Source organism: Castor canadensis, chromosome 15 (assembly GCF_047511655.1).
Source record: "Castor canadensis chromosome 15, mCasCan1.hap1v2, whole genome shotgun sequence".
Classification (NCBI taxonomy): domain Eukaryota; kingdom Metazoa; phylum Chordata; class Mammalia; order Rodentia; family Castoridae; genus Castor; species Castor canadensis.
In genome coordinates, this window is record NC_133400.1 from 74,929,173 (window position 1) to 74,943,030 (window position 13,858).

General features: G+C 39.4%; 1 protein-coding gene across 3 annotated transcripts in view; it reads right to left on the minus strand.

The window, feature by feature from the left end:
* Window positions 1-13,574, minus strand: part of Spag6 (sperm associated antigen 6) — a 58,690-nt gene extending 45,116 nt beyond the window's left edge. The window contains exons 1-2 of one of the 3 annotated variants that reach the window (XM_074056529.1): window positions 13,446-13,574; window positions 13,259-13,354 (exon numbers count right to left, since the gene is read on the minus strand). In XM_074056529.1, the coding sequence (XP_073912630.1) occupies window positions 13,259-13,354; window positions 13,446-13,470 (121 nt within the window). In that variant the 5' untranslated portion in view covers window positions 13,471-13,574. Of the gene's footprint in view, window positions 1-7,008; window positions 7,164-13,258; window positions 13,355-13,445 lie in introns of those variants that run through there. The other 2 variants (XM_020167452.2, XM_074056528.1) reach the window with 2 other exon arrangements.
* Between the last annotated feature and the right edge of the window lie 284 nt (window positions 13,575-13,858).

Here is a 13,858-nt window from a genome sequence, read left to right on the forward strand (position 1 = left end):
GTGGGATAAAATATACTAGTAACGAAATTTATTTTAGCTATTTTTAAGCATACAATTCTGTGGCATTAAGTACATTTCATAACGTACAATTCTCACCACTATCCATTTCTAGAATGTTTTCAGCATTCCTAACAAACAATACTCCATTTAAGACATTTCCCATTTCCCCACATTACCCCCCACCCCCAGCCCCTGGTAACATCCATTCTACTTCCTGTCTCTATTTTGCCTATTCTAGTATTTCATTTAAGTGGAGTCATACAATATGTGTCCTTTTATTGCCTGGTTTATTTCACTTAGCACATTTTCAAGGTGGAACTGTTAGATCAAATGGTAATTCTATGTTTAGCACTCTGGGGAACTGCCAGACTGTTTTCCATTGTGCTTTTACATTCCCATCAGAGCACATTCCTGAGCTAGAGGTGTGGCTCAAGCCATAGAGTGCCTGCCTTGTAAGTATAAAGCCCTGAGTTCAAAACCTTATGGTGCCAAAAAACAACAAAAAAGTCAAAGCACATTCCCAAGTAAAGCACAAGGGTTTCAATTTCTACACATACTCAGCAACATTTATTTTTTGGTTTGGGTTTTTTTTTTTTAATTTTTGTTTAAATAATAGCTATCCTAATGAACACCCAGTAGTATCTCATTGTGGGTTTTTTTTTTTCCCCCGGGCCTTGCACACCCTAGGCAAACACTCTTCCACTGAGCCACACTCTCTGCTTAGGAGAGATAACAGACAGGGTCCCTCTATGTTGCTTAGGTTGGACTTGAACTCCTCAACTTTTTGCCTTGCATTTCCCTGACTAATGAGCATCTGTTTCATGTGATTATTGGCCATCGGTATGTTTTTCTTGAAGAAATATAAATTACTCAAGTCCTTTGCCCATTTTTCAATTGGAATGTTTGTCATTGACTTGTAGGGGTTCTTTACATATTGCGCATATTAATCTAGGTTTTCAAAGTATTTTCTCTCATTCTGTAGGTTGTTTTCACACTCTCTTGATAGTGCCTTTTGACCCCTTCTTCATTTAATGTAAAATAAACTTATTTCTACTATTTATTTTCCATTTTCCAATTCTATTCAAAATTAACCATGATAAACTTGTAAAATATGTGGGATATTAGTTACCATAAATTTTACAAAAATTCAAATTCCAATAACATGCTTTATTTAAATCTAAATCTATGTGACCATTTACTATGAAACTACTACTACAATTCATTCAAGTTTTTGTTTTGTTTTGGTGGGACTGGGGTTTAAATTCAGGGCTTTGTACTCGCTAGGCAGGCACTCTTTTGCTTGAGCCACACCTCCAACCCTCATTCAAATTTTGAAAGAAGTGGGCTAGTGGAGTGGTCAAGTAGTAGAGAACCTGCCTAGCAAGCCTGGCAAAGGTGAGGCCTTGAGTTCAAGCCCCAGTACTGCCAAAAAAGAAAAAGAAACCAAATTTTGAAAGAAGTGATTTTTGCACACAATTAACCAATTGCACAGCAAAGGATCCACTTTTGACCATCAATGTTACCATCTGACTCAGGTATATATCCAATAAGATATAATAGAAACTGTTGCTAAAGAAATAGAAGGGATCTCTTGCCCTGCTTGCTATATGACTGCTTATGCTGAGAGGCAACAGAGTGAGTTAGTTAAAATCATGAGTCTGGAGGGAGACTGTGTTTAAAAACACTTTAATATGTTGACAAAACTGAGAATACAAGATGAGTGCAGTGCAAGAGAGGAGAGGAATTGGAGAAAAAAGGCTGAGATAAACAGAGGCAAAAGTCCTAAGAGTCCAGTACCCAATTTTAAGTATTTCTGAATGTTATCTAAACATTAATGCACCAAAAGGCTCAAATTTGCAATGTGTAAAGGAGCACTCTCATTACTGTGGGGAGGACAATATGGGAGGAAGATCAAGTTCCTAGTGTAGGAATAGAGCCAGATATAAAGATAACCTGGGGATCCATGGAGATACTTGAAAGATAACCTGATGATGTGAAGAGGGAGGACTCAGTGATGCTCTCACGTTTCTGGTTGTGACTGGGATGTATGGTTGTTGCAGACGGCTGAAAAAGTCTTGATAAATTCATACTGGCCTAAAGCATAAAGGGGACAAGGACTATATGTGGCAAGAAATAAAGCTAGAAAGGTTGGCCGGGGCTAGATCAAATTTGACTGCAGGCCAAGCTAAGATTTTAATTAATTTTATTCTAAATGAAATGGCAAGCCATTGGGGAGTTTTAATAATTGTCTCACCTGCTCTGAGGGAAGTAAACAAATGAAAATGAAGACTTTCAGTAATTCCCAGGTCCATCACATATGGCTGTGCACTGCATAAGTCCAGAGGATATCATTCACTTGGATCACGCTGTGAATGACACCCCAGAAGTTGCCACGTATGGAGCAAAGCACAGCAGCTATACCTGGCATACCATGCTATGTGATTCTCCAGTTTGTGTTATGTGAATAAATGTCTTATCTTCTCAGTAATGTAGTAAACACCTCTAAAGCAAAGCCTTCTTTTCTATTCCTCAAATTTCCTAGCACAGTTCTGAGTATACAGCTAACCATTATTTAAACATTTGTGATTCTGACCCTGGTGTGATCTTTCTACTTAAGCATTATATATTCTATTACAGTAAAGCTGTAATTACTTATCAACCTTATTCTAATAGACTCAATTTTTTATTTCCATAATCAGCCGTTTCATTTACATGACTATATTTTTACTGAAGCAAGTTTCACAACACTGATGAATTGTATAACATGTTCTCATTTCCTTCACTGATCATTTTTCTTTTTTTTTGCATTTACTCACATGTGTATATATTGTTTGGTCCACCTCCCCCACATCCGCATCCCATGCCCCCGCTACTGGACAGAACCTGTGATCATTTTTCTTAAAAATATTTGTGTTGTTTTCTCATCTTTTTTAGAATTAGAATGTTCAGACATTACTTTGGTTTCTTCTATCCTTTATGATTTATCCCTGACCACTATTCCTGCATTTGATTAGAAAAGTGTAAATTTGGGTATATCTATTTGCCTTAATTTCTATGAAATACTTTTTCACTGGTATAATTATAAAGTCAATTATCATTTAAGATGTTATATCCCTTATAAAACACATAGTCTTGTAATTTATTTAAAGGGGCAGAATGAATCCCAAAAAGTATAGTGTTTTTACACAAATCCAATAGTAATGATAAATAATTCAAGAAACTATTTAGACTAGAATAAGCTGTTTTCTCCTTTTAAATGTATTCCCATTAGCTATAGAATCTTGGGAGATTTGTTTGGTGATTTGATGTTAATTCAATTCATGAGTGAAGGACCGCCACATCTGATATGCCACTGTTGAATGGGGAGAGGTTAAGAGGAAGATGGTATCTAGCAAGTCCTAGGAGACAGGAATAAATATTACAAATTTATTTGCTTATTTAACAAACACTTATATAGTATTTCCATGTGTCAGGGAAATTATCAAATGTTACCCACATAATCCTCATTTCAATTCTATGAGGTCGATAATACTTACAGCTCCAGAATCTATGCTGTCCTGTTTGTTCCTCTGTCAGTCACAGCCCCGTGACCAGTGAAAACTAGCCAATGTGCCAGGCTGAGAATGCAGACAAAAGTGCACAATCTGTGGAAGTCACACTGTTCTACCATTAGCATTACTGTAGTAGTCTTCCACGATTACCTATTAAATCAAAATGCCATTCATTTTTCTAGTGCAACTATCTCACTCTTGACTGGGTCAATGCCACCAGAATGTAGGTGTGAAATTCTAAACTGAGTGAAAATGTAGAGAACATAAAGTTATTTCAGGACTGGTTATAGCTTTGTGATTGCCTCGATTGCCTAGCATGTGCTGGCCCTGCAAGCACACACATGCACACAAAGTTACTTCAAATTAAATTTGCATTATACTATAGATAAAATGGCTATAACATACAAATTTATAATTACATGAGAAAATATTAAATGGGCTTGTAATATAGTTTTTAAAAAAACATCCAGGTTCCACACGTATGAACCTTTCTTCCCAGGTAAGATCCCCTCCAAAGCTCCAACCTAGTATTCAACCTGCTCCCCACAGTCAAGGATACCCTACATGGGCAATATCCCAGACACACTTCAGCCTCCACACTGGACAGAGGAACTCACCAGTTCTCTCTGCTTTGTGTGTTCCCTTTCTCTTATCAATAAATGAAGCTGATGTGTCCACACAACCAGAAGCCTGGGAGTCCCAAACTCCTCTCTCACCTGACACGCCCCTTTCTCCTGAGTCAAGAAGTCCTGCAGATCCTTCCCTTTAGCAGCAATTAGCCTCATGACTCCAAGAGTAAAAATGCATATATCTGATCTTCCTGATCTGTCTTAACCCCGCCAAACTATTCTCCACACTACTGCTAATGTCATCTTTCTAAAACACAACCATTTCAGTAACAAAAACTAAAACCCTTCAATGGTCTTCCATTTTTTTTCAGGAAAAATCCAAACCTCCTATGAGGTCATTCATGATTAGGCCTTTTTTCTCCTCCAGTGACAACTGACTCCCCTTTCCCTTACCCTATTAACCCAAGTTCTAGCCATCCCTAAATGCTGGCCTTTTCTACTTACTACCACCTTTTCTCTTGCCTTTGTGCCTTTCACATAATGTTCTCTCTGCCTGAATGCAATTTCATCTAGATAACTCCTAGGAAATCCAGCAGAGATGATACCCACTCCTAGGTGTGTCCCTTGAACAGTACCCCTCAGTCCCAAATTTTGAGGTAGTTAGCTTTCAAGTAAACAACAATTTACTCATATAGCTCTCTCCAGTAACAGATAAGCCATGAAAGGGCAGGGACCACTCCTCTGAGGTTTGCATGATCAGCAACTAAGCCTCCATCAAGCACTTGGACATGCAATAAATGCTCACTGAATGATGAATGAACCAACTATGAACATTAATGTGCAATTTTCTCTTCATTCAGGTAAATGTTAGTTAAAAATACATATAATTTTCATAGTTATTTTCTTTTTAGGTACAAGATGTAGGTATATGAATGATACTAATATCATAAATTCATAAAGCTTTAAAAAACTCTCATAGGTCATTTAAACTGTTACCTCACCAACAACAGGCCAACAAAGACATGATTCTACTTTATTTGGAAAGTCTTCTGGAGAGCTGAATTTCCCTTCTCACAGTACTGGGGATTGAATCCAGGTCCTCCACTTAAACTATGTCTCCATCCCTTTTTTTTTTGTGGTTTTGGTTTTGAGATAGGATCTCTCTAACTTTGTGTAGGATAGCCTTGAACTCAAACCTCCTATCTCCACCACCCAAGTGAGAGCTGAAATTTTTGAATTAGTCTTGTCTTCTTTTACAAATGTGTTTTCCCTTTTATAGTAGATATCTATTATTTCCATCTGCCTGCAGAAGATTAGAATATCTATTATTTCCACCTGTCTGCAGATTAGAATGTCTAGGAGGGGGGCAGGGGTGGGGAGGGGGCTGAGGGGGAGAGATGACAGGGGCAATATAAATAATGTACAATATAACACTAATTGGAATTATCACTACAACCCCCCCCCCAGTATAATGGATATAGCCTAATAAAAAAATTTATTTAAAAAAGGAAGGGGACAGAACAGTGAGTAAATAGGACAGTGCCAAAAGGATTACCTGCTCCAAGAAGTTTCATGGGTTAATATTTGAGTTGGAAATATTTGGAAGGCAATTAATTCAAAAATCTGTCTTCAGGCTTAGGTTATGATGGAAGAACACTTTCTAGCATTCAAGAGCCCTGGGTTCAATCCCCATCACCAAAACCAAAAATCTATCTTCAAGTCAAAATAATTTTTTATTTCAATCATATTTCACCTACTCTAAAGTTTTTGAGATAGTTTTCAAGATACATATATATGGATGGTTAGCATGTCAGAGGCCCTGAATTCAATGCCCAAAGAGTGCACACACACACACACACACACACACACACACACACACACATTCACATGACAGGTATAAAAAGGTAAGAATTAATTCCATGTATTGTGAGAGGAGACTGATAATTATATCAGAAACATAGGTTAAGGCTATTATTTCAATTGAGCTCTCAACACTCTTTCCTGGCAGCAAAATGAAAAAGAGAAACATTTTATGAAATAACAGAAAGAAGGAACAATTTTTTTACCTGAAATTTTATATATAGCAGCTATTTTGACATACAATAGTCATAATGATAATAATAATTGACATAATATTTATGCCATAATCAAGTGTATCTTTATATAAAAAATTGAACAAGATAGTTGATATCTTCAATGTTAATTTAAGGAAGCTGTAGGAAAAAGTTAAGTGTCTGTTTTTTAAAATAATCCCTCAATTTTTAAAAATGCATACTACATGCCTAGCCTGTAGTGTGGTACATGGCCGTAACCCCAGCCTGGGCTACCTAACAAGTCTGTATCTCAACAAACAAACAAAAAAAGCATTGTATTAAACTAAATCTATAAAAAAATTATGGGAAAATAATATAATCTAGTTTGTGTATATACTTTATTAATGATTCTGATATGATGCAGGTATAAAACTTAAAATATTTAGAAAAGTGAGTAGAGATCATTTCCTTTGGAGATGCACACATGTGCACCCAAATACACTAGTTTTTAGCTTGACTTTAAACAAACCAGAATAAACAATAAATCTAACTTTGAGTCATCCTATGATAGAAAGCCTGGGATGTACTGGAAAACCAACATTTCACTTTGAAAAAAACGGAAGCCTGGCTATATTCATGTAGGCCACCCCACCCACAAGGCCAGGCCAATAGTTCTCTGGAATGCAGTCCTGGATTTCTCCTACAGACAGTCCAACCACTCAATAGAAATCCCTAAGTTCTGCCCTGAGTGAAGGAGAAAAAGTACTTCATACAAAGCATGATTATATCAAAGAAGAGGAGGAAGTGTTAACTACAGACCTCCAGCAAAACCCCAACACAACTTGAGTGCCACACCTGCATTGTACTGTACCGCTTGTCTTCTCAAAATCCCAGGTCAGCAGGCAGCAGCCACAGGGCAGCTGACCATCTAGGGCTCGGCTCAGAGTCCAGACACGTTAGCAGTAACAGAATTCCTTGAAGTACTACCTCTGTTCTCACTCCCAGTGGATTACTTGCCCCAGGTGCTGATAAGACTTTTCTTGGGAACCAGAGAAACCTAAGGATCCACTAGGGCTCTGAGGCCCGCTGGAACCCTAAATGCTACTCCCACTCCCTCAGCCCTCCAAGGATTTAGCAGTTCAAAGTTCTTCCGAGCTGACTCCGCTCCAGGTCCCCTGACAGTCCCTTGAGGAAAGTTCAAAAACCACCCAGTTTCACAACTGTTAGATAACCACTGATACCCAAAGACCTAAACAAAGGACTTGTTTCAACAGTTAACATTAAAGTTTATTAGGAACTTCAAGAACTATCTAGAAATAATTTTCTAATATCTACAGGGTAAAGTAGAAAGAGCACAAGACCAGGCAGGAGTTAGGAAATGAGTTCTAGTCCTAGATTGGCCACTAACACAACTCACTTTATGATAGGGACAATTCTCTAACTTTCTTTAGACTTAAGTACAACACTACACTACTCCCCTGAGCTGTTACAAGAATCTAGTTTTTTAGAGAGGGGAAGCAGATTTTTGGGAGAGCAGCACACTGTGGTAGCCCCGGCTGGCCTCAAACTCTCAATGCTCATGCCTCACCCTCCCAAGGGCTGGGACTATAAGCATATGCTACCACACCAGAAGAATCTAATTTTTTAAGAGATGTGAAAACACTTAGAAAAATAATTGCTCCTTCCTTCATCTAGTAAATATTTTGAACATCTATTTTCTATGAATTGTGCTAGGCATGGAATGTCTGGTTAGTGGGGAAAAGAGAAACTGAAGAATTACAACTACAGTTAAGCACTATGAAAGAGAAGTACTAGGAGCAAGGATGGCTTAAATCTAGAGACTTAACTTACAGGGAGGGTTCAGAAGGCTTCCCTGAGAATCAACACCTAAACCAATAGAGAATGAGTAGAAGCTGGGCTTGGTGTAGTACTCCTGTACTCCCAGTACTCAGGAGGCTGAGGCAGAAGGATAGCTACTTTGAGGTGGCCTGGCTACAAAGTGAGAGGTCAGCCTGTACTACATGAGTGAGACCTTGTCTCAAAAAACAAAAAACAAAAAAAAGCAGGAAAAGAAAGTGTAGTAGGTAGGAAAAAGTCCCAGGCAGAAGTGGAAAGACCTTGAGCAACATTTAAATATTAAGTAAGATTATGGAATACTTAAATAGCATCTCAAATATTTTTGAAAAAAACAAAAAATTTAGTCTCTAACATTAAAATCTAACCCCACAAACTCGCCATTTCTAAGGCCCACTCTCTTACAGACTCATCATAGCTTCAGTCACTTTTAGGTTTTTTGTGGTACTGGGGTTTGAAATGGGGCCTTGCACTTGCTAGGTATGTGCTCTATCACTTAAGCCACATACCCGGCCCTTTTCGCTTTAAGTTATTTTTTGGATGGGACCTCACATTTTTTGCCCAGACTGGCCTCGGACTACAATCCTCCTCCCTATGCCTCCCATATAGCTGGGATTACAGATGTGCCTGGCTTGTTCGTTGAGATGGGGATCTCTATAATTTTTCGCCAGGTCTAGCCTCAGACTGATTCTTCTGATCTTCACCTCCTGAGTAGGTGGGATTACAGGCATGAGCCATTGTGCCCAGTCTTTAGCTTGGGTTACTTTTTAAGTGTTCAGTTTTTCCTAAGAAAACACTGAGTCCCTAGTCCTTGCTCTATTATTTTCTACTATGTCCAAATACCAAGATATAAAGTCTGTGTAGGGACAGTGGTTTGGAATAAAACCCTGAGTAACACTTTGCTTTCAGAACGTATTACTAGCAGCATACAAGTTCAGAATGTTGAGAGCTCTCCAGCGTATTTTCCACTTGAGCATGTGTAACGAACCTCTCTATTCCTATGCTTTGAGTTAATTGTGCTTCATATTCCAACTTTAAGAGTCCTTTCACATGGGCAAAATATGTCAAATTTAAATAGCATGATTAGTTAGGTTTTTTTGAAGTCACTCTGCTAATTTTCTTTTCAGATTCAGTATCCGTTCTGGTACATATACATACAAGATATGTTTTGAATATGTTACAAATACTAACCAGGGGCTATTCCTTCTCATAGCATTTTGAAGTACCAAATTATCTGAAGATTTTCGCCCCACTCCAGACACGTGATTTTAAATCATTTTATGTCAACAACATATATTATTTTCTTGAATCATTAATTTGCCTAATGGTAAATCATTAATTTACCATTAAAATTGCTTAAGTTAGCAAAATAGCTTCAGGCAGATGTATACTTAAAGTGTTATGCAAACTTTTTATTTGTATTCTTTTGGAAATATGTGTAGGTTCTGATATGTCATGTTTTACTGTTGTACTATAGGTTATGTGTAAATAATATAGAACTTTACTCCCACTTATACAAATAACTGATTCAGAAAAAGTTTATTTTATGTTGCCAAACAGTTTAAAAATAATTTTCTTGGGGTTTTTATTAGCTTACTTTAGAAGACCTCCTAAACAGACCTAATAGTGGCCTGGGATCCCACTATGCCACAAAACATGTTTCTTACATTTAATAACTAACCAGCTACCTCCAATTGCTGAAATTTTATAATTGGTGAAAGTAACAATGTATTTATTATCTCTACTATTACAGTCATGTGTTGCTGATTATTCTGAGAGGGGAAGTATCAAAATTCATTTTTAAATAGCTGCAAGATGTAGTGGTTCAAACACATAAGGTTCCAGGGTACAGAAAGAGATTTTTATAACAAACATTAAACTTTTAATGTTTTCATGTGTTCTTTTGATTTAGAAGGAATAAAACCACAATTTAAAAAACCCGAGGCTATACACATTCTGTACATAGTTCTTTGTAGTAATTACTTTGATTAGAAATCAAACTTATTCTTTTACAAGTACTATAAGAGATTTTACAACAGTTTGTTTGCTTTGGTCAGGACTTTGGAGATATCAAATAAGACAAGCTCTCTCATTAGCACATCAAAAACAATGAAAAAAATCAGTGAACTAAAATGCAATAAAACTCCATTGATATTTTTCTCCTGAAGTATTTCTTTCACATGCAGTGATTCAAAATTCTTTGCAAGAGAATTACTATTTGATCACAATGCCTAATATATAAAATATTTTTCATATTACCCAGGATCTATGGTACATGTTTAGTTAAACAGTATATTGGGGGGGAAAGTGGGAATGAAAAACACAATCTTCCCAGATACATAGAAATATATCAAAGAATAAAATGCGTTAGGATCTTACACTACTAAAATGAAGGCACCTGCCTGAGAAAAGCTGATCACAATATATAGTGGACACATGGTTATCATGGCTCATTTAACAGCATTTTTAAATTCATGGTGAAAGAACTGCATAATTAAGTTCACTGATGATGAAGAAACTAAAGGTTTCATAACAAACCTTCAGGTTGTTTTTTAACTAAAAGAATATTTATATATAGGGATATTCACAATCGGTCCTCACTTAAAGTTACTAAAAGTGGGCTGGAACCTGCCTACCAAGCATGAGGCCCTAAATTCAACCCCCAGTACCACCAAAAAGAATTGAAATAAAGTTACTAAAGATACACTTAAGTTGAATCTATATAACCTGAAATATATGGAAAATATGTTCCTCAGGAAAAGAAAAAAATCATATCATGGCATCAAGATAATAGACAATGGCAAATAATTTCAAAACATTGCTGTATTCCTTTTGTATTTCATTTCTTCATAAGGCAGGCCCTAAGTGGAGGATGTCAAATCTTGCACATTGGTGATCACTAAACTTGGCAGTTTGGATTAAATCCCAATGCCATATACACTGGCTTATGTGTGTAGTCCCAGCTACTTCAGAGGCTGAGGCAGGAGGCTCACCTGAGCCCAAGGAGCTCAAGGCCAGCCTGGACAGCATAATGAAACCCTTAACAAAAAAGAAAGAAAGAAAGCAAAGGAAGGAAGGAAGGAAGAAAAGAAGGAAGGGAAGGAGGAAAGAAGGAAGGAAGGGAGGAAAGAAGAAAGGAAGGAAGGAAGGAAGGGAGGGAGGAAGGGAGGGAGGAGAGAGGGAGGGAAGGGAAGGAGGAGGGAGGGAAGGAGGGAGGGAGGGAAAAGAAAGAAAGTGAAGAAAAGAAAGAAACAAAACAGATTCTATCATATATTCTACATTGTACTCTTAAAAGGCAAACTGCCACTAGAATACTAAAAGATGATATTCTATGTCTTAAGTGTTATGTGTATATTAACATTTCAGCATTAAATTTCTAAACACCCATTTTTTCATTAAAAATAAACTTTAAATTTACATATTACATACATATTGCCTAAAAAGTAAATCTTTATAAATAGTAGAGTCCATTCAGAGGGTATTAAGTAAGACCTGAGAGAAAAAAAAAATGCCAAGCCTGAGTTCAAGCCCCAGTACTGCCCCACATGTCTGCACACAAGCACACACACACACACACACACACACACACACACACACAATGCCCTAATAAACTTAATGTGTGTATATGAAACACCATGTGTGAAATATTGTTCTGGGTCCTTGAAGGTGTATGCCTGCATGTGCACACAGAGAGAATAAAGAAAATTAATCTACATAGAACTACATAACAAAACATTATTAATTTCGCAGTGACAAAATTTTAGAAATGGATATGTTAGTGGCTGTCCAGGTTTAGGAACAACAGGAAATGGGCATGGTTGTAAAGGACAAGACAAGACATCTGTGTAATGATGAAAGTGTGATGTGTCTTGACTGTGGTGGTGATGGGTACAACATGGGACAAAATTATACAGAATGAAACACAGAGACCAACAAATAGAACTGGGGAGACCCAAATGATATTAATGAATTTTTATCAATGTCAACATCCTGGTTGTGATACTGTATTATGGTTTGGCAAGATGTTATCATCAGGGGAAACTAACTAATGTACAGGGATCTCTCTGCATTATTCCTTAAACACATGAATCTACAATTGTCTCAAAGTTTTGGAAAATTTAAATATAAAAATATACTTTCTCTTTCTTAATGCATCTTCTCCACACACCATCAAAAAAACACCCAAGGAATAAACACCAAAATCCCAGTGACAAAAAGTTTTTACCACATTGGTGCAATAGTAATTCCCCTCAAAGAAACCCATAGTAAACACTATGTCCAACTCTTCTTGCTCTGACAGTATGTTCTCAATTTATTTTAATGATATGTTTACTTAAATCAGTTTTAAAGATTTTATACTATATACTGAAAGTTTGTTTCTTATGACATAGTAGTGATAAATAGCTAGCTACCTTACAGCTCAGATGGTGGTGGAATCATCTTTAATCAAAAAAGAAGAAGAATGATGGTGCGTGTTGAGGGGTGAAACTAACCAAGCTACATTGTAAGCATATATAGAAATATCACAATGAAACCCCCTGGACAACTAACACATACTAATAAAAAATGTTTGTGAAAATTCTCATTCTCTCTCAATCTCAATCTCTCTCTCTCTCTCTCTCTCTTCCCCCCTTCCCCCGCCCCTTCCCTCCCTTCCTCCACTCTCTGCTCTCACCGCTCTATCTCAGACAGTGGAGTGAAGACCTACTTCGACTCTCTTGGGAAAGATTCAAGTATATCATTCTTTTTACTGATGCAAGGCTACAAATACTGTGCAAATTAGTCTGCAGTCTCTGCTGTGAGGAAGTTGAAGGTGATCAAAGTCAGGGTCCCCTGCAAGGGCACCAGGATAAAATGGGTCTGATTAGGGTAGATTCCCATCCACGGAAAATGACCTCCAGGCAGTCCGTACAGCCTCCATTCAACCTGCCCACTTGCCTGATTGCAATGCAGATGGAAATGAGGACACCAGGCTCCCCAGCACACCAATCGGGACATTTTGCCCTATCAGCCTCACTCGAAAAGACCTGCTAAGGAGATGCTTCTTTGCGGTGCATGGGAACCTGGCGACGGGGTGGTCCTGCGGTGCCAAGGGAGCGCGGGGAGGGGCGGATGCACCCCGGACGGCGCGGGGCGTAGGAGGCCGAGGATGGAGGATAGAGGATGGAGAATGATGGAAGATGATGGAGGGGAGGCGAGGGGAGGTAGGACAGAAGGTGCGGGACACCAGCAAGCGAGGCCCGCGGCTCACCCGCGTTCTGCAGCGTCTCGATGTTTTGGGGTCTGGTCGCCAGTTCCGCCACCATCTGCACGAACTGGGTCCGGGCTTTCTGGTACTGCTCGAACACTGCGGGGAGAGAGCGAGAGGAGAGAGGCGCCGTGGGGCGGCCGTTCGCCCCGCCGCCAGCCCGTCGGGGCGCCCGGCCCGCTCCGCCTACCTTGCAGCACCTGCCTCTGACTCATGGCGCCCGCAACCCGAGCCGCTCGGCGGCCAGTCCACGGAGGCCGCTGGGGTGACTCGGCCTCCGACGGGAGCCGTTCCTCTGTGTACCCGCGTCTCCCAGGCAACCGACCGGAACCGGAACGCGGCCGTCTCGCGGCAACGGCCGGGCAAGGCCGGGCGTGACGTCACGGCCGCGGCGGGGAACGCCGTCTGCAGCGCTCGCCAGGCGGCCGTGCTCCGTCGAGGGGTCCTCCCGCAGCCCGGCGGGAGCCAGGCGTCCTCCCCGAGGGTCGCGGTCCTGGACAAACCGAGCTGGACCCGCGCAGTGCCCTGGCTGCGGCCCAACCCGGCCCGGCCGGGTGTCCCGAGAGTCCCGCGCACCGCGGGGACCCAGAACAGCGAGACCAG